Source organism: Salmo salar, chromosome ssa29 (genome assembly GCF_905237065.1).
Source record: "Salmo salar chromosome ssa29, Ssal_v3.1, whole genome shotgun sequence".
NCBI lineage: Eukaryota > Metazoa > Chordata > Actinopteri > Salmoniformes > Salmonidae > Salmo > Salmo salar.
Genome location: NC_059470.1, coordinates 11494673 through 11515061, shown reverse-complemented (window position 1 = coordinate 11515061; position 20389 = coordinate 11494673). Strand labels below are relative to the sequence as shown.

Genomic DNA, 20389 nt, shown 5'->3' with positions numbered 1-20389 from the left:
CTTTCCGAAGTAAATACCAAAATAAAGGAAACGCCACCAAAGTGTCTTAAGGGTGTTGGGCCACCACGAGCCAGCAGAACAGCTTCAATGTGCCTTGGTGCATATTCTACAAGTGTCTGGAACTCTATTTGAGGGATGCGACACCTCTCTTCCACGAGAAATTCCATAATTTGGTGTTTTGTTGATGGGGTTGGAAAATGCTGTCTCAGGCACCGATCCAGAATCTCCCATAAGTGTTCAGTTGGGTTGAGATCTGTTGAGTGGGAGACACAAACACACACACACACACACACACACACACACACACACACACACACACACACACACACACACACACACACACACACACACACACACACACACACACACACACACACACAGCTTTAAACCCCCTATGCTCCTTTGAGACCCCTCTTTCAAAGTTTGTGAGACCTCTTCTTCGGGCCATGGTAGACAAAAAATGGGCAACTGGGCATTTTTATACATGACCCTAAGCTTGATGGGCTGATTAACTGTTTAATTAACTCAGGAACCACACCTGTGTGGAAGCACCTGATTTCAATATACTTTGTATCCCTCTTTTACTCACGTGTTTCCTTTATTTTGGCATCTTACCTGTATCTTCATTATGATATAATGCTGTTGCTGTTGACAATCAAACCATCCATTGATCCCCATTTGATTAGGAAGCCAAACCAAGACTCAACCTTATTTCTTTCACTAACATATATGATCAAAACTGAAGATAATATATTTGAAGTAAATACTTGGAACACAAACTCCATTACTGAATATCTATAATTGGTTGTCAGTATAATACTCTGAATACAGCACTTTGGGGTTTCAATAAGTGACCTTAGTTAGCAGCTGATATGTTCCAGGTATCTAGAAGCGCAAGCAAAAAGATTGAATAAACGATGGTTGTTTACTCAGCCCAATTCTTATTGATTCGAAGATGGATGCCTAATGCATATGTTGCGCTCCATGGTCTATCATGTCTATCGCCTTCTTTTTTATCACTAATGTTGGGGAGGGACGGTTGGGAAATCACCTAGTCTCAGTATGTAAACAAATGTGACAATCAATAAAAGAAAACTTTTCTTCAAACATACTGTACCTATATATAATAATATATGATGTTTAACAGACACTTTAATCCAAAGCGACAAACAGTCATGCATGTATACATTTTTTACATATTGGTCCCAGGAATCAAACCCACTACACTGGCATTGCAAGAGTCCTTCTCTACCAACTGAGCCACAGAAGACCACTGTAGCTCACCCACTATGTTAAACACTTGTATCATCTACCAATTTTCTGCTGCTGGGTATTGACATTGTAATGGATGTGCTGTCCCTTTCTTGTCTGGCCTGACCTGAACGGAAATCAGAGTTTGTTACTCTACTTTTGTTCTGTTATACAGTATGTAGAATTTGTTCTGATCAGCTCTAGTCAGGTCTGCCCTGTTTGGTGGTATTTTGGTACTGCTCTGCTCTGTTCAGTTATAACCAATGTCAGGGAATTTGGTTCTGTACTGCTGTTTATATGATACGCCTTCTAAATCAATTATTGTCTCTATTTGGTTATACAATAACACTGCCTGTCAGCTCTCTATTCTGGAGACATGTATTCTCAGTCCTGATCACTGTACACTGTGAACACTGTGTGCGGTCAAACGGGGGCAGTTCCACCCACCTGAGCGGCCTGGACTGTTCTCTTCATCCAGCAGAAAGCTCTTGGTCTGGGCTGACTAATCCACACTCAACAAGCTGGAGACTCCAGAGGGATTCTGCCCACACAGTGTTGTACTGTGCTCCCTCTCTCAAAGGCCAGAGTGGGCCTAGAGAAGGAGGGGAAGGAAAAGGTAGAAGAGGGGCATGAGAGGGGCAAAAGAGAGAGAAGCATACTGTATACAGAATATTCACTTATACTATATTCATGAGACAATAGATACATTTATGATCTTGAATCTACTGTATAAGGCCACAACTATGATTCGATATTATACAAGATAAGTTTATGTACAGTTCTGATGAGAAGCTCTCTTTAAGCAGTAACTGGTTAATGTTGAGTCCTCGATACAGTACAGTAACATTTCACAAAAGTCTGGTCCACAAGCTGGAGGTAGTCATCTGCCAGTAACTATACAATAAGGAAAATATGTTTATTCAAAATAACCACAGTATAACCTCAGATCTGCAAATACTGTAGATAGTGCGTAGATGATTTGGCTTATGGTTGGTGTCAAAGTCGTGAATATTCTGCTGACTCTATTTATTAGAGCTTTCCGAGTCATTCCACAACAATGGGAGGAAGTTCATGGCATTTCCTCCTATACTTGCAATTTAGTTAGCTAATTTGGGGAATTTCCAGGAAAGCTCCAGGTTTATTGGTTTGTGTGTGTGTGTGTGTGTGTGTGTGTGTGTGTGTGTGTGTGTGTGTGTGTGTGTGTGTGTGTGTGTGTGTGTGTGTGTGTGTGTGCATGTGTGCATGTGTGTTGTTCTAAAAGACCCTCTTTGACATGCTTGTGTGTGTGTTTTGAAAGGTGTTCACTGCCGGGATGTAGGAAGGAAAGGATATTTATCTGGGCTGTGAGTGCACTTCTGTATCCGCAGCTATCCTCACTCACTCACTCACTCAGCAAAGCGCCCCCAAGGCAGATTAAAGGTCAGTGGTCAGGAGGACAGAGGGAGCATAGACGTGAGCTAAGGGGAAAGGCTAAGACAGATATACAATGGGATATGTCAGCGATGCACTCAGATGTTATCCTTTTGGATTTTAAATCGGGGTACTGCTCTGACTCAGTACATAACCCATTGTGCTTCATGTACTGTAATTGTGCCAATGGTATGTGCTAACCCACTTGTAGATGTTGACCTGCGTGTCTTGTGTGTGAGGTTAGAGTCAGGTTTTGATGTGTCAGGAGTTATGGTATTGAGCCAATGGTAAGGAGTTCAAATGTGCCTATTTAACCCATAAAACCCCTTTTCCACCGATGTCTACATTTCTTACTCTGAAACACTGAACCTTCGCAGGAAAACACAATTACAATATGCTGCAGAGTATAGGCCTACTGTAATTATTGTTTGTAAGTTGCTGTATATGGATCATAATACAAAGAACAGTCTAAAGGAAATCCGATCAGAACAGACTCTACTTTCATGCGAAATCTTGTCATTAATTAGCGTAGCAACTCCCAGAGTGTATCTCAATTATTTGATTCCTCGCTTCCTCTTTCTTCCCCTCCTTCTCAAAGAGCATTGGCAGTGTAAATTCAAGGTCCCTCCCCTAGGACCTGTTCCTCCAATGAGTTTTAAGAAGGAGATTGGGAGAGAGGATGCGAGGAATCAAGGGAAGAGGAATTGGAAAACAGCCTGGTTTCTTGAACCATATAAAACCACTAGAGGGCAATGATGAATAATAAAGGCACTGAGTTTTGTCCTTCCAACAACCAACAACATACTGCTGGTGGGGGGGCTTTTGGGGGCGGTTTACAGGAGGTATCAGTCATTTTGCCCATGACAAAGGCAACTGTCATTGTGTATTAGAAAACGTTTTAGTGGTGACATTTGGCTTTGACAGGAATAGGATTCCTGGTGATAATGCATGAAAAGACAGATCGAATTTAAAAAATATATGATTTACGTTCACTCTCGCTCTATCTCCCAGCTTCTTAATAGCTTCTACCCCCAAGCAATAAGACTGCTGAACAGCTAATCAAATGGCTACTCAGACTATTTGCATTGACCCCCCCCCTTTTTTACTCTGCTGCTACTCGCTGTTTATTATGTATGCATAGTCACTTTACCCCTACCTGCATGTACATACAGTATTACCTCAATTACCTTGATTAATCTGTACCCCCGCACATTGACACGGTACTGCTACCCCCTGTATATAGCCTCGTTATTGTTATTTTATTGTTGCTCTTTTATTTTTTAACTTCAGTTTATTTATCTAGTAATTATTTCCTTAACTCTTTTTCATAAAACTGCATTGTTGGTTAAGGGCTTGTAAGTAAGCATTTCACGTTAAGGTCTACACCTGTTGTACAATTGTATTTGTGTGTGTGTGTGTGTGTGTGTGTGTGTGTGCAGAGTGTGAATTATATTGTGTCAATCCAGGGGGGGGGGGTCCCTTGTTTCATTCGGGGGATCCCTTTTTTCACAGGACTTCTGATTTGTGCACAAAACATTTTTATGGGCCTAATAGTGAAGACGTATTTTAATTGTAAAAATGTTTTACTTTTTAATGTGGCATGAACACAACAAGTCATGACGTTTTCATCTGATTGTCAAACAAATCACTTAAAAAGTAGGCTACCTGCAGCATGAGGATACCTGCACACTCCAATAATTCCAGCATCCAAAGAGTGCACTATGTACTAGCCATTTGGGACCCAGTCGATACAATGTTGCAAGTCCACTATGGAAAGCTTAAGACAGAGAGCTAGGCTGACAGGTAGCATGGCTGACTTGACCCACGGTTTACAGCGCAGGGAGAGCTGTGACACACTGGTCTCGAAAGGAGGCAGTTTGTTAATGCATTATTCGCTCAGAAATTGAGCAAGGGATTTATCACAAGGGTTGAGACCTCTCGTTGTTTGGATTTGAAAACCAATGTAATGGGAGAGGGCTGCGCTCAGGTTCTGTGTGTGGCTGTGCATGTAGGCGTTTGAGCGAGAAAGACACAGAGAGCCAACCAGTAAAAGCCCAGCCCCCTTCATTATTGACTCATTGTGCCAACAACGTCAAAGAGCCATTCCAGACTCTGAAGTCAGGAGGACTTTGAGAGTTAGGTGTTAGCCAAACTAGCAGACAGGCGGAGTAGAGAGATTAATTCAATTGAAAGGTTTAAATCATGACAGAGTGGTGGGAGTGTTCGTTTAATTTGGAATAAGCTTTTATTTTCATATTTAACACTGTAGCAGTGCAAAAAATTTGCCCCCCCACCACCAATGTTGGACTTTTGTTGCATTTAGGGGAGCTAATGTCTCATCCCCTGGCCCCCATAATTTGCACATTGTGGTGTGTAAATGTGCTTTAGTGCAAAGACAGTAGCATGTCCTTTTATGTAAGGCTATTTATTGCGAAACATAAACATTTCATGTGTTTTTATCCAAAACAACTCTTACTGTGAAATGAGTCAATTACAATCTAACCTCATCCCCAGGATAATTGTGCATGAGCGGAAGTGTCTGGTGAACGAGATGTATTAGGCTACAAACAATCATCTACGTGTGACGTTTTTAGATTTTCCCCTTTCCATTATGTTCGAACCCAACCATAAAAGTAACTATTATTTTACAAAATAAAGTTCAAATCATTGCAAATGTTAACTCGAGCAACCAGAATTAGTCTAGATGTTCCTTGCTTGAGACAAGTCTTACACCTGTGCCTTTGCTCGATATGCGCAAGTTTACCTGCTTAGAGCAACTGTAACCAGTTGAGTGCGAACGTGGGTGAAGGCTGACAGTGAATTAACGTGGGAGTGAGGGGCAGATACTCGCTAAGTGACTGAGCTGTTCAATGACATGCAGTCTTATTCTTTCTTTCTTTTTTTACCTAAAGGGAGGAAACAAGCCCATTAGAAAAACTTTTTTTTTTTAACGCAAACTGCTCCTCCTTCCTAAGTCTTCCCGGTTGTGGTCTGACTCAAACTTCAAGACTGCATGGCAGAGTGGCTGAGGAAAATAGCCTAGTCACTTAACTCCTCCGTCACAAAAGTCTCTTTCACGCAACTATTTTGATTCATTTGGACGTAAAGTCGTGTCAAACAAAAATGTCTGCTCTAAATGTCGAAGAGAGCGGGTGTCACGCTTGACCACCGACCCTTGAACAAGTTGACTGTCTATCTCAACGGGTCGATCGACGGTTGGATGTCAAATGGTCCATAATAACTTGCAAAAGACGCACTCACTTTTGGACAGACATATGGATTCGCTCGAAAACCCTGGACTACAAGTATGTACAGTTGCAATATTTGATCATTTCTATGCCTATGTCGCATGTGTATGGTAATAAATAACTTGCCATTTATGAAGTTATCCAACAAAAATAGATGCAAATACCTCGTTTCCAATACCATCTTGGCTTGGCGCCAAATGTAACGAATCAGTAAACCATAACCAAAAACGTTGGAGGAGCCTGAGTTATGTCAGGTAGCATAGCCTACCTTTTGGATGATAAGGACGAATATTCTTGTAAAAAGTTCAACAACTAGGCTGCTATTGTTTCAGGTGTGTTACATAGTTATTAGCTGTCATTCTTTTGAAGACAATCAGGCTGGTGCAATTCAATTATTTTACCTGGTGATCCTAGCCAACTGGTTTATTAGGCAATAAGTTTCTTACATTTATGCATCAGTAAATATTTGTATTTCTTTTGCATGGCCAGTCCAGTACGTTATTAGCCTTGGGGGTTGGATATGACATCCACACAGTTAAAACGGGGTTTGTCTCCCAGCCTTGCATGCTTTGATGTGATTAAGAAAATATTTAGATGGTCTCTTGACCAGGTCAGTGGTTCAGTAAGATGTCTGAATCATTTTACATTACAGGACACAGTATAGAGAGCAATAGTAAATGTGTCGTTTTGTAGGCATTAACTCCACGGTGGCTCGTTGGCCAAAGCCTATGGGGAAATGAATGATTTAAAAAAAGAAAAAAAGGTTTTTGGATTAACACTGAAAATAAGGTCTGTGGTAAACACATGCTTAGGAGATCTTATACGTTTTGTTCTATGATATAACGTCGTCAGCTCACGTCACTTTTTGTGAATTTTGAAGCATTTATGGAATCAAAACAAGAACATAAAGCACATAAAGGCTATATAATTCATAAAGGTCATGTTAACGGACTGATATGATCTCAGATCTTATTTGCGGCATTTAACCCGAAAACCCCATTCTTTCCCCATTAATGTCCCCTTTTTTTCTAAGAGTGAGGAGCTTGCCAGCTTGTAGTCCTAAAGAATGGACATGAGTTACCTCTGGTTTGTTCAGCCATTCCTATAATGGCTGAACAAACCAGAGGTAACTCATTTCCATTTTTTAGGACTACAAGCTTGCAAGCTCTACACTCTTAGAAAAAAAGGGTTTTAAAAGGGTTATTCGGCTGGCTCCATAGGATAACTCTTTTGATTTCCAGGTAGAATCCTTTTTAGTTCCATGTAGAACCTGCTATACAAATGGTTCTACATGAACCCAAAAGGGTTCTACCTGCACCCAAAAAGGGTTCTTCAGAGGGTTCTCCTATGGGGAGTATATAATAGCCCTGGTTTTGAACTACTGAAAGAGCAGATTGCAAATATATGCACTACAAATGGCATTCAACGTTGTCTAATGTCACTACATATTGAGTGCCTGCACCAAAATGGGTATTTTAGAGTAAATAGACTAGACATAATAACTGGTTAAAATTTGAATTGATTTGATTTGTATTTGGTTTCTAAGTAACCGACAGAATAGCTTTCTTTTTATATTCATAATTTACATGTCCTGGGGGAATGTGTTGGAATAAAAGCAGATTTGGTGTTTAGTCAGTTGCTACTAGCAACATAGCACTTCAACCCTGTAGTGCAGTTTCCTGAGGTGTAGCCTATTATGATCACAGACAGTAAATAAACTATTGATCATATGAGCCCCATGCATATGAGCCCCATTTTATTTTCCAATTACTTAAAAACTATCTTCAGTGCCACCAGAATCTTTTACCATAGTAATACACTCATTGTTTCCCCTATATTCCCCACCACTCTTCCCCCCAAAATAAAATATACAAAATAATATATATTTTTAATTATTATAATTTTTTGAATTTCTGCTGACGCACGCTTTTAAGATCAGAGTGACAAGTTACAACAACTTACAAATAGGAAGAGAACATAATTACATTTTCATGCATTTTGGAGTTGAAAAACCTTCTCATTGTCGTTCAACAAAACAAAATCTTCTGGGAAGACCCCCCCCCACACACACACACGAAGACCCCAGCTGCTACGACCCACATAAGATGTCATACCCCATACGTCAACACGTCATACCCTTTGTTATCCAGGTTTTAGTGTTACCTGCTGATAATGGTCTTTAAAAACAAAAAAAATCTGTTTTCTCCCCTTACTGAAGTCACATGGAAAAGGAGCACGGAGGAAAGGCAGATTCAAAGGATCAGATGGAAGCACCTCTTCAGATACAACAACCAACAGCTTTGTGCGACAGGTAAGGGGATCAAACACCCTGTGTTTAGGTTACCTAAAAGGTATTTATCACCTCAGTATCTTGGAAGGTCTGTGGATTTTCTGCAAAGCCAGTGGTTGCCAGTGAGAATCTGATTTAGGAAGTGCGGGTGGGGGTGTGAAAGTAATCCTGAGACACTACCTTTTCTGACTTTGAATGCGTTAGAGAGGGGCATTAGGTCACTATAATGGTATGAATGTGATGATATCTCCAGGCGTTCTGTATGCGCTAGAATATCTGTCCATCGGACACTTACGACATCACGTCTGCACTGGATGTTTACCGCATATAATTACAACGCTCTACTTCTATGGTTTACAGTACATAGCCAGTAAGTTCATAGTGGCGTAAGAGTGAAAATTGCCAAGTCATTGATATAAATCATTGCATGTTGCAACGAGAAGCCCCTTTGGTAAACAGTGCTTGGGTACAGTATGTTAACGATCTCTGTGAACTGCCGGCACCGGTGGCCCTGTATCTTTGCACTCAGTGGTTGAGTGTGGCTGGCGAGGCTGGGGCCTAAAGCAGACCCTCTGAGGTACACAGTGTGAAGAAGCACTCGCTGCGTCTGGTTTATGTTGGAGCAGCGGACCTGCGGAGCCCGACAGGGAGAGGACGGGTTAAGGATGGGCGCCTCGGCCGAACTGTTTCTTCCTTTTTTGGAGGAGACACAGATCGCCTCCTCTTTAGCAGAGCAGGGGTGAAACCAGAGTGGGATCAGAACAATATGGCACGTTGTGGAATTGCCGTCTGCTTTCTCTCAGGCACAGAGAAGGTGTTTGAGTTGAGGCTAAGGGAAGTTCACGCTTGCTTTCACCGTGTGTTTATATGATCAGTGAAGAGTTGCGGTGTGGATTAGGGTGGTGGTGATGGTCTTCTCAGCAGTGATATGTCATGGCTCCCCTCCTTCCCCTCTCAACCCCCCCCCAACAGGCTCATTAGGCCGACCACCTCTGACTGACTGTCGTCATCCTCTACGACGCTCTCAGTCCAAACTCAATTAGACCGAGCGCGGCTATAGTAGCTTACATCTGAGACACGACACTGCGGGAGAGATGCCGAGACATGAGCGGGAAGTTAGGACAGGGAAGGAGCGTCAAGTAGCGGGAGAGAGAAAGGGAAAGGAAAAGGGAGCGAGGGGGAACGACAGTACGTCTGAGACACAACCCTGCTGAGAGAGATACCCAGACATGATGTAGGATGTGAGAGAGAAAGTAGAGAGAGAAAGAAAAAGTGAGAGAGGAAAGGTTGTTCCCGGGGTCAGACTGGCAAAGCTAAGAGCAGACATAGTATCCCCTTTTAGATGTCTGCTGGAAGAGGACTGCAGGAACAGCAGCCCTTTCAGGAATTCTGCTAGGAACTTAAGTCACTACACTGTTTTTGAATTGTTTTATCATAACAGCGGTTAAGCTGACCTTCTTTCCCCTCCCCCTCTCCATCTTGTTGGACATGATTATTTTCACTTCTCACACAAGTATGAGGCTGCGGTGTCTAAAACTTTAAACTAACACATAGTGGGAACTGGGTTTCAAAACATGTTTCGCTGCCTATTCGTCAAGCTGTCAAGCTCTTTTTAATTTTCTCCGACATTTTTCCGTAATCGTCCCTCTTTGTTATCAGAGCTCTCACCATGCTCAGACTCAAATGTATACATCATCAAAAGAGATATCTTTTAAAAACTATAATAATAGTTGAGGTACATTTTGTGATGATTTTATGTTACTTTCCTTGAAATGATCTACAGAACTTTTTCATCAAGCTTTTAATTGTGAGTCTCGCCTATTCCTTCCAAATGCTCCTATCACACGTTGCTTGAGTGCCTTCCACTCTTCTCCCATCTCCCCAACACCACACCTGTTGGCATGGTGACTCAATCCCAGTATCCATGTGGGCGAGTGTTCAGAGTGTTCAGCGGCTCATCGGGGCTACTGTACGCTCGATCCATTACACCTCTCATCTCTCGGTCCTGCAGTCAAACGGCTACGCAAAGAACAGTCTTACTTTGCTCACTCTTACACAGAGAGAGGGCAGACAGAGACAAGGGGACGAGAGAAGAGAAATGGAGACGGAGAAAGAAAGAGGAAAAGAAAGAAAGAAAGAAATAGAGAAGTGCCCTGTGACTCTTACTGCCCATGGGGTTTATGGTAGGATGGAGGAGGTTAAGAGCAGTGGTGCTCCGGACCACTCAGTCAGCAACCAAAGGGAGTAGTGGTGGTGCGGTAGTGGAGTAGTCTCTAAAGGACTAAAACTGCGTCATGGACTCCATAAATAATGTTGAACCGAGCTGAATGTCATTGAGGGGATGGTAACTGATACTGTATAATTGCAGGGATAAAAGCTTGAAGGGCACTGCAGTCTAATTTGTTTAAGATTTTAGGCCCTCTGTCCAAAATGGAATCGTTCTCAGGTTGCGTCCCAAATGGCACCCTATTCCCTATGTGGTGCACTACTCTTTACCAGAGCCCATCAAAAGCAGTGCACTATATAAGAATTTGGGTGCTATTTGGGATGTATACTCAGTGCTGCCAAACCCTTTGTAGGATTTATCAGATTACCATACATCTCCTGAGACCTTATCTAAGTGCTCTGGACATTTATTAATAGTATAACAGGAGAATAGAATGAAATGCATCCCAAACAGCCATAAAGGTACACGTTTTTAATGCCCAACGTCCACTGCTGGAGTTTTAGTTATGTGATTTCTGCGGTAGGTCTTTGCATTGACTGATGAGGCATTTTACACCAGCCTGGCTATAGAGCATCTGCCATTTCTCAAACTCTGGTTTACATAAGAATTATGTAATATCTCCTGCTGCTGCTTCCCACTCTCTGCTGTGTTTATGTGAAAGGTCTCACTTGGCTTCCCACTCTCTCTCCCTCTCACTCTCTCGCCCACCTCCTCTCTCTCTCTCGCTCCCTTTCACTCTCTCTCCCTGTTTCTCACTCACTCACGTTCTCTCTCTCACACACTCGCATTCTCTCACTCACATTCTCTCACTCACACCCTCACATTCTCTCACTCACACACTCACTTTCTCTCTCTCTCTCACACACTCACTTTCTCTCACTCACATTCTCTCACTCACACACTCACTTTCTCTCTCTCACACCCTCACATTCTCTCACTCACACACTCACATTCTCACTCACACCCTCACATTATCTCACTCACACACTCACTTTCTCTCTCTCACACACACTCACTTTCTCTCATTCACACACTCACTTTCTCTCTCTCACTAGCACACTCTCTTTCTCTCACTCACACAGTCACATTCTCTCTCTCACACACTCACTTTCTCTCACTAACATTCTCTCACCACACACTCACTTTCTCTCATTCACACACTCACTTTCTCTCTCTCATTCACACGCTCACTTTCTCTCACTAACACACTCACTTTCTCTCACTCACTCACACACTTACTTTCTCTCACTTTCTATCACACTCACATTCTCTCACTCACACACTCACTTTCTCTCACTCACACACTCACTTTCTCTCTCACACACTCACTTTCTCTCACTCACATTCTCTCACTCACACACTCACTTTCTCTCATTCACACACTCACTTTCTCTCTCTCATTCACACACTCACTTTCTCTCACTCACACACTTACTTTCTCTCATTCACACACTCACATTATCTCACTCACACACTCACTTTCTCTCACTCACACACTCACTTTCTCTCTCACACACTCACTTTCTCTCACTCACATTCTCTCACTCACACACTCACTTTATCTCACTCACACCCTCACTTTCTCTCTCTCATTCACACACTCACTTTCCCTCACTCACACACTCTCTCTCGCTCTCTCATAATGCCATTTGGGACACTGACCCTCTCTCCATAGGGATAGGGGTGGAGGTAGTGGTGATGGGGTGTTTGAAAGAAAGGGTGTGGTGGGGTCTGCAGGGGCAGGAAAACCCTTTTTCATTCTCTTGATTAGAGACTTTTTTATTTTCATCCACAAGTGATGTTTTTTCCTGTTAATGGAGGGAAGGGGTTACGTAAGCAAGTTATTGGCTGTGCCACCTATCAAATCTGGCAACCCCAGGGGGGTTTTATGTAACTGATACCAAGGACACAGACAGGATATGGAGTCATCTAGTTGCCTCTGTTCAGGCCACTGACAAACTTATAGACCTGAGTCCTGCAGACATTTTTAAGGACACCCCAATATGTGGAGAGGATGTGCCTCTGTTCAATGTTTCCAACAGTACATGTTTTCTGTCATCTGTGAGCCATAGGCTGGCAAATGAATCAAGCATTATGCTTGTTGTTGGCTACATATGCAATGCTCATAATTTGCAAGAATAATAGAATAACCATTCATGTTAAATGGACTTGGATACTAGATGAATGGTTTGGACCTATGGGTGGCTACTGTAAGGCAGTTTATGGTGGCGCATCACTTGTCTCCTCTGTTTGAGCTAGTGGCACAGAATAGCAAGACTGCCATCTGGTGGTAAGAAATGAAGAGGCATTTACCCATCATGAATATGAGCTACTGCATTGTCAGTCAGTGTTGGCATGCATGTCCTTGGAGTTGAAGTTATGTGAATAGGTACTAACCTATAGGACTCAAAATGAAAAGAGAAAAGGTTTTGCTTCTGTTGTAGTATTATAATAGATTGTTTTTATGTTAATAGAATGCTCATTCAAGCCCACGAACTGCATAGAATCACATTATGTCCCAAACAGTTGTTCATCCTTTTAGGGTAATATATCCAGGAGTGACCTTGTCTTGTTTACCTGAGGGGAAAATGTAAGATGGATGCCTGTATAATCTCCTCCATTCTCCTGTCCTGTCAGGAGGGGAGTCATTAGAGAGCAGTGCCCTCTGTTACGAGCAGGGCAGTCTTTGTCTTCAGGCACCCACTCTCTTAGGATGGCTCCCAAATGGCACCCTATTCCCTATATAGTGCACTATTTTGGACCAGAGCCCCATGGGCCCCGTCTCAAAAGTAGTGCACTGTGTAGAGAATAGGGTGCCATTTGGGATGCACACTCAGTGATTAAATGAGAACGTCTGCAGGACAGACAGTGGGGCTGAGACCTGCCAAGCCTGCCAAGTATCTGAATCCTCTGTGTTGTTTTTGTTTTTTTGTCACTGTGAATCGTTACTTCACATTTCTGATAAATAGTGGTGTGTTGGTATTATCATTAAACCTTGAAGTTTTGATACATTACAGGAGACCTAAAGTAGTGTAGTATAGTCTAGTCTAGAGGTCGACCGATTAATCGGCATGGCCGATTTCAAGTTTTCATAACAATCGGTAATCGGCCTTTTTGGACACCGATTATGGATGATTACATTGCAATCCACGAGGAGACTGCGTGGCAGGCTGACCATCTGTTACGCCAGTGCAGCATCAAAAGGACCTTGTGGCTGCAAGGAGCCAAGGTAAGTTGCTAGCTAGCATTAAACTTAAACTTATATAAAAAAATATAATCTTCACATAATCACTAGTTGACTACACATGGTTGATGATATTACTTGGTTAACTATCTTGTCCTGCGTTGCATATAATCAAAGCGGTGCCTGTTCATTTACCATCGAATCACAGCCTATTTCAACTTTGCCAAACGGGGGATGATTTAACAAAAGCACATTCGCGAAAAAAGCACAATCGATGCACAAATGTACCTAACCATGAACATCAATGCCTTTCTTAAAATCAATACACAGAAGTATATTTTTTTAAACCTGCATATTTAGTTAAAATAAATGCATGTTTGCAGGCAATATTAACTAGGGGAATTGTGTCACTTCTCTTACGTTCAATGCAAGCAGAGTCAGGGTATATGCAGCAGTTTGGGCCGCCTGGCTCGTTGCGAACTGTGTGAAGACCATTTCTTCCTAACAAAGACCGTAATTAATTTGCCAGAATTTTACATAATTATGACATAACATTGAAGGTTGTGCAATGTAACAATAATATTTAGACTTAGTGTTGCCACCCATTCACTGAAAGAATAAACATTTTGTTTTCGAAATGATAGTTTCCGGGTTTGACCATATTAATGACCAAAGGCGTGTATTTCTGTGTGTTTATTATATTATAATTAAGTCTATGATTTGATAGAGCAGTCTGACTGAGCGGTGGTAGGCAGAAACAGGCTCGTAAGCATTAATTCAAACAGCATTTTACTGCGTTTGCCAGCAGCTCTTAGTAATGCTTGAAGCACAGCGCTGTTTACTAAAGTGCCTATATGAACATCCAATAGTCAAAGGTATATGAAATACAAATGGTATGGAGAGAAATAGTCGACGCGTCATAATTCCTATAACAACTACAACCTAAAACTTCTTAACTGGGAATATTGAAGACTCATGTTAAAAGGAACCACCAGCTTTCATATGTTCTCATGTTCTGAGCAAGGAACTTAAACTTTAGCTTTTTTACATGGCACATATTGCACTTTTACTTTCTTCTCCAACACTGTGGTTTTGCATTATTTAAACCAAATTGAACATGTTTCATTATTTATTTGAGACTAAATTGATTTTATTTATGTATTATATAAAGTTAAAATAAAAAAGTGTTCGTTGTTCATTCAATATTGTTGTAATTGTCATTATTACAAATATATATATAAAAATCGGCCGATTAATCGGTATCAGCTTTTTAGTTATTTTTTGGTCGGTATCGGCATTGAAAAATCATAATCAGTCGACCTCTAGTCTAGTCTAGTATACACTCTTAAAAATGTTGGGTTAAAAACAACCAAGTGCTGGGTAAATAGTGGACAAAACACACGTTGGGATTTTTTTATATTTTATTTACTTTTTCTCACAGCATCAACAACCCAACTTAAAGAAATCAATGAGTTGTTTGTGACCCAACTGCCAAATGTGGATGTTTTTAACACAGCATTTTTTTTTAGTTGTATATACTGAACAAAAATATAAATGCAACATGTAAAGTGTTGGTCCCATGTTTCATGATCTGAAATAAAAGATCCCAGAAATGTTCCATTCGTGCAAAAACGTTTTTCTCTCAAGTTTTGTGTACAAATTTGTTTACATCCCTGTTAGTGAGCATTTCTCCTTTGCCAAGATAATCCATCCATCTGACAGGTGTGTCATATCAAGAATCTGATTAAACAGCATAATCATTTCACTGGTGCACCTTGTGCTAGGGATAATAAAAGGCCACTCAAAAATGTTGTCACACAACACAATGCCACAGATGTCTCAAGTTTTGAGGGAGCGTGCAATTTGCATGCTGACTGCACGAATGTCTACCAGAGCCGTTGCCAGAGAAGTGAATGTTTATTTCACTACTGTAAGCCGCCTCCAATGTTGTTTTAGAGAATTTGGCAGTACGTCCAACCGCCCTCACAACCACAGACCACGTGTAACCACGGCCAGCCCAGGACCTCCACATCCGGCTTCTTCACCTGCGGGATCGTCTGAGACTAGCCACCCGGACAGCTGATGAAACTGAGTGGTATTTTTGTCTGTAATAAAGCCCGTTTGTGGGGAAAAACACATTCTGATTGGCTGGGTCTGGCACCCCAGTGTGTTGCCCTGGCTCACAAGTGGGTGGGCTTATGTTTAGATTAGGGCTTAATTTATTTATTTCAATTGACTGATTTCCTTATATGAACTGTAACTCAGTAGAATCGTTGAATGTTGTGTTTATATTTTTGTTCAGTGTAGTAAAGTATAGTATAGTACCTATTAGGTCCATGTCCCTGAAAGATCTCTGTACCCTCACAGCGCTACTCATTTATATGTGTTCTCATTCAGATAGTACAGATTTTGTTGTAGAGCGGCGTATCATGAGCGGTGTATCACGGCCCACAGCTATTTGTCATGGTAGCTGCGTAAGGAACGAGTGAGTGATGATCACTTCTCTGATACGATGGGATGGTAGTCCCCCTCCCATTGCCTCTGTGAAAGGTCTCTGCCTGTAATGATGCTCCTCCATCAAAACAGTGACGCCTGTCACACCTATCCCCAGAATGAGGCATTGATGTGACACTCCGATTTATCAAAGCAGAGAGGAAAGAATGTGCCATATTTTTTTTTATTTCTAACTAGTAGGCTCTAAAAAAGTTCCCGCTTGCCCAGATAGGAGATTAATATATATATTGATTCATTACAGTACATATGAATGCATCACTGGAGGCTATCTGTAAATACTGTAATATAAGAGACTGTTCCCTTCCCAAATGATTGCTCTATGGGCCCTGGTCAAAAATAGTGCACTATATAGGGTAACAGTTGGGACGCAGACTCTGCTTTGGTCAAACTGGCCTGGCCTAGAGAGATCGGGGTTTGCCCTCTTGTCTGAGCTCAGCTCTCTAGCCTACTATCTGACAGTAGACGTCACGTTACGACTGTCCTTGTGACAAATAGCTCTCTGGAACCTGTGGCGCGTACTAGATGGAGCAGAGAGAGGAGAGCAGCGTGAACAAGGAGAGGGGAGCGACAAGAGAGATTAGGGCTGCGTCTCTACTGGCTCCCCTTTTCCGTATATAGGGCTCCTGTCAAAAGTAGTGCACTACATAGGGAATAGGGTGCCGTTCAGGACGCAGCAGATATCAGCAGCAGCAGCGGAGGACAGGAGAGACAGCGTCAGCGGCTGCCCTTGCCCCGTGGAGCGGTGGTGAGGACACTGCCGTCTGTTTTAGTCACAGCACAGCAGATGCCAGAGTATCAATGTCATCTCTGCATACAATTAATACATTAAAGGGATACGTCGGGATTTTGGCAACGAGACCCTTTATCTACTTCTCCAGAGTCAGATGAACTCGCGGACACCATTTTTATGTCTCTGTGTCCAGTATGAAGGAAGTTAGAGGTACTTTCGCGAGCCAAGGCGAACTAGCATTAAAGGCAATGACTGGAAGTCTATTGGTATCTGCTAGCATAGCATGCTAGCAGATACCCATAGACTTCCAGTCACTGTGCAAACGCTAGTTAGCAACTTCCTTTAAACTGCACACAGAAAATGGTATCCACGAGTAGATAAAGGGCTTCAATGCCAAAATCCCGAAGTATCCCTTTTAAGCCTGTATTAGCGGGATCAAACGGAGAGCCACATTGTGCTATAAGGACGACAGCCATTGAAATGACTCAAACTTTCCCCGGCAGAGGGAAAAAACACTGAGGTTGCTGTAGAGTGTTGGAAGAAATGCTGCTGCTTACCCAAAGCAGCTTATGATGTAAACAGCACAGCACTCCCCGGGAGAGGGAAAGTACTCATAAATACCAGCCTTTCAGACACCGAAAAGGAGAGAATTCCAATCAGTAAGAATGAGATAGGGAGAGAGAGAGAGAGTGAGAAAGAGACAGAGTGAGAACAAAAAGGAGAGCGGGAGAGACAGACAGAGAAAGTGAGAAATAATGAAATAAAGTTGGTTTGTCGGGAGGGAAAAGGGGAGAGAGCGTGAGGGTAAAGCTAATGTTCTAAGCCAGTAGTGCCGGTGGCCAATTGAAATTCAGACTGTGTATCATCCATCCCTGTGTACTCAGACAACAGCACCTGCTCTTCAATGCAGCGAGGAGACAATGGTAAAGATAGGACAGCCAGTCTCTCTCACTCCTCTATCCTTCTGTTTTACCCCCTCCTCTCTACCCTTCTCCGACTACGACAGGACACTAAGAGAGGAGGTGACTGAGAGACATTACACACCCTTGCAAGGAGAGAGAGCGGTGGGAAGGGATGGTAGGTTGAGCGAAGGGGCGGAGAGATGGAAGGCTTGATTGCAGCAGAGACACAGTAGTGAGTACATTAAGTTCTGGACTCAATCATCTGTTAGGCTGAGTGCACTGGGCAGGGCAAGGGAAAGAGCAGGAGAGACAAGGGGTGGGGTGGGGAGGAGAAGAGGAGAGGGGGGGAAAGAGAAGCGATGAAGCCAGTGTTCCACTCAGCGCTCAGACATGACTGAGCCAGGGACCACAGGGAAAGAGAGAGAGAGAGAGTCCTGCTACTGCTGCTGCTCTCTGCACCAGACACAGACACAACCAGACAGAGAGTCTCTGTTCTCACCAGCTAGCCCAGCAGCCAGATCTCTGTCTGAGCCTCTGCCCTACCTTGCCCTACCTTGCCTGACCACCACCCTGCAGTTCTCTCTTTGCCAGCAACACACTCTCTACAGAAGACTTAAAAAGAAAAGGAAGATTAGAGAGAAAGTCCCGTTGACTCTTCCCTGTCCATCCATCTGACTTAACCCAAGGTGAAGGCAGAGAGAAAGAAGAGGCGTGGCGTAAGCGGCGAGGGCAACGCCCCCCCCCCTACTGGAAGGACAGTGGTCAATAAAGGACACTGGTAGCTCCGCCTCCACTTCTGAGTCAGGACCCCTCTACACCGTGTGTCCCCCAGGAGCCTCTACAGGACAAGACGGTACACACACACACATGAGGAGCTGAACCAAAACCAAGGGACCCAGCCAGACAGCCAGACAAGACAGTCAACCAGGCAGCCAGTCAACCAGGCAGCCAGTCAACCAGGCAGCCAGCCACCGTACGGAGCTGAACAGCGGCAGTACTGCAGAGGATTTGGTTGAAAGCTAAATAGAGGAGCAGCCCCGCGGTGCTGAAGAGGATAAGGATTTGGGTTGGGGTAACAGGCAGTGCTGTAACAGACCTGCGCCTCACTCAGAGGCACTCTACTCTCTTGGCCTCTGCTGCGCTGTGGGACATGGGGGCTGGCTGGAGGGCTGAGGTGGCGCTGCCCTGCCGAGAGTTAGATTAGATAGTGCTTGGGTCTGACTGTGAGGATTTGATTGTACGTGTGGAGGGGGAGGAGGGGGGGGGGGGGGACTCGGCGTGGATACAGCAGTCTCCTCCGCTCTCTCCTTCTACTCCGTCTCCTGCCTTCGTTCCCTCTCTCCCTTCCATCCTCCTCCGCCCCTCCTCTCCTGCTCCCCCCTGCGGGCCGAGTGTTTAGCCATGGACCGAGGCTGAGTGGATGCTGCTGCCTGACAGGGTGTCTGTGAGGCGGCTGCCGTCCGTTCCTGAACCCCCCTGATCCCCTTCATGCCGTGCTGTGGGCTGGGCCATCGCCGGAGAGCACAGCTTCCATACGTGAGTCTGTTGCCTAATTCTATCAATTTAGGACCGAGAAGAGATTTTAATAGAGGGAGAAGGGAGAGGGAGAAAGTGTAATTGCTTTTTCCACTGAGAGGGCAAACAGAGGCATAAGGTATTAGTCTTAGTAATGTTGTACTGTGTTCAACACCGCATACACTAAGAAAGCGTTTCCGTTAATGATTCCTTCTAGGAATACCTGTAGCTCGTTCAAAGTCGTGTGTGTGTGTGTGTGTGTGTGTGTGTGTGTGTGTGTGTGTGTGTGTGTGTGTGTGTGTGTGTGTGTGTTAAATCAAAGTTTATTGGTTGCGTACACAGTTTAACAGATGTTATAGCGGGTGTAGTGAAATGCTTATGTTACTAGCTCCGAACAACGCAGTAAAATGTCCAACTAAGAACACAAATAACATATCCCCAAAAAAATCTTATCAAGAAATGTTTAAACGTCAGAAGGAATCCAATTAACCCAAATAGCACTGTAACAGTAATCCAACGGCAATCTATACATATATACACCAGAAGAATTGACACAAGATATACTCAGAATGATACGTACAGCAGTAGATATTAGAGTGGGCTATATCATGAATCCAGTATATAAATAAATATGTGGTGTGAATAAACAGTGTAACTAAAATGGGTATAGCAGTAGAAATAGTAGAATGAGCTATGTCGAGAATACGGTATTTAAATACACAGTACATTTGCAAGAATTTAGCTTCCGGACTAGAGTCTGGAATATAAATGATAAAAAAAAAAAGGTAGTACAAAATATGTTTTATTGTCACATACACCGGATAGGTGCAGTGAAATGTTGTTTTTTGTTTCTACCATAATAGTACGGCGTCCCTAGAGCAAATGAGGGTTAAGTGCCTAGCTCAAGGGCACGTTGACAGATTTTTCACCTTGTCAGTTCGGGTATTTGAACCAGGGACCTTTCGGTTACTGGCCCAACACTAACTGCAAAATATATATGTATGTGAAGGGTGTGTATGGACAGTGTGTGTGTGTGTGTGTGTGTGTGTGTGTGTGCGTGCGTGCGTACATTCCTGTATGCATGCAGGCACGTGCAAATGTTTGAGTGTGTATATATA

General features: G+C 43.1%; 1 protein-coding gene across 5 annotated transcripts in view; it reads left to right on the top strand.

Moving 5' to 3' along the window:
• The first annotated feature begins 5454 nt into the window (after positions 1-5454).
• The window catches only part of cacnb2a (calcium channel, voltage-dependent, beta 2a), a 111681-nt gene continuing 96746 nt past the window's right edge, over positions 5455-20389 (top strand). Inside the window, exons 1-2 of one of the 5 annotated variants that reach the window (XM_014180609.2) lie at positions 5455-5966; positions 8128-8220. In XM_014180609.2, coding sequence (XP_014036084.1) covers positions 5889-5966; positions 8128-8220 — 171 coding nt within the window. In that variant the 5' untranslated portion in view covers positions 5455-5888. 5 annotated transcript variants of the gene reach the window in all.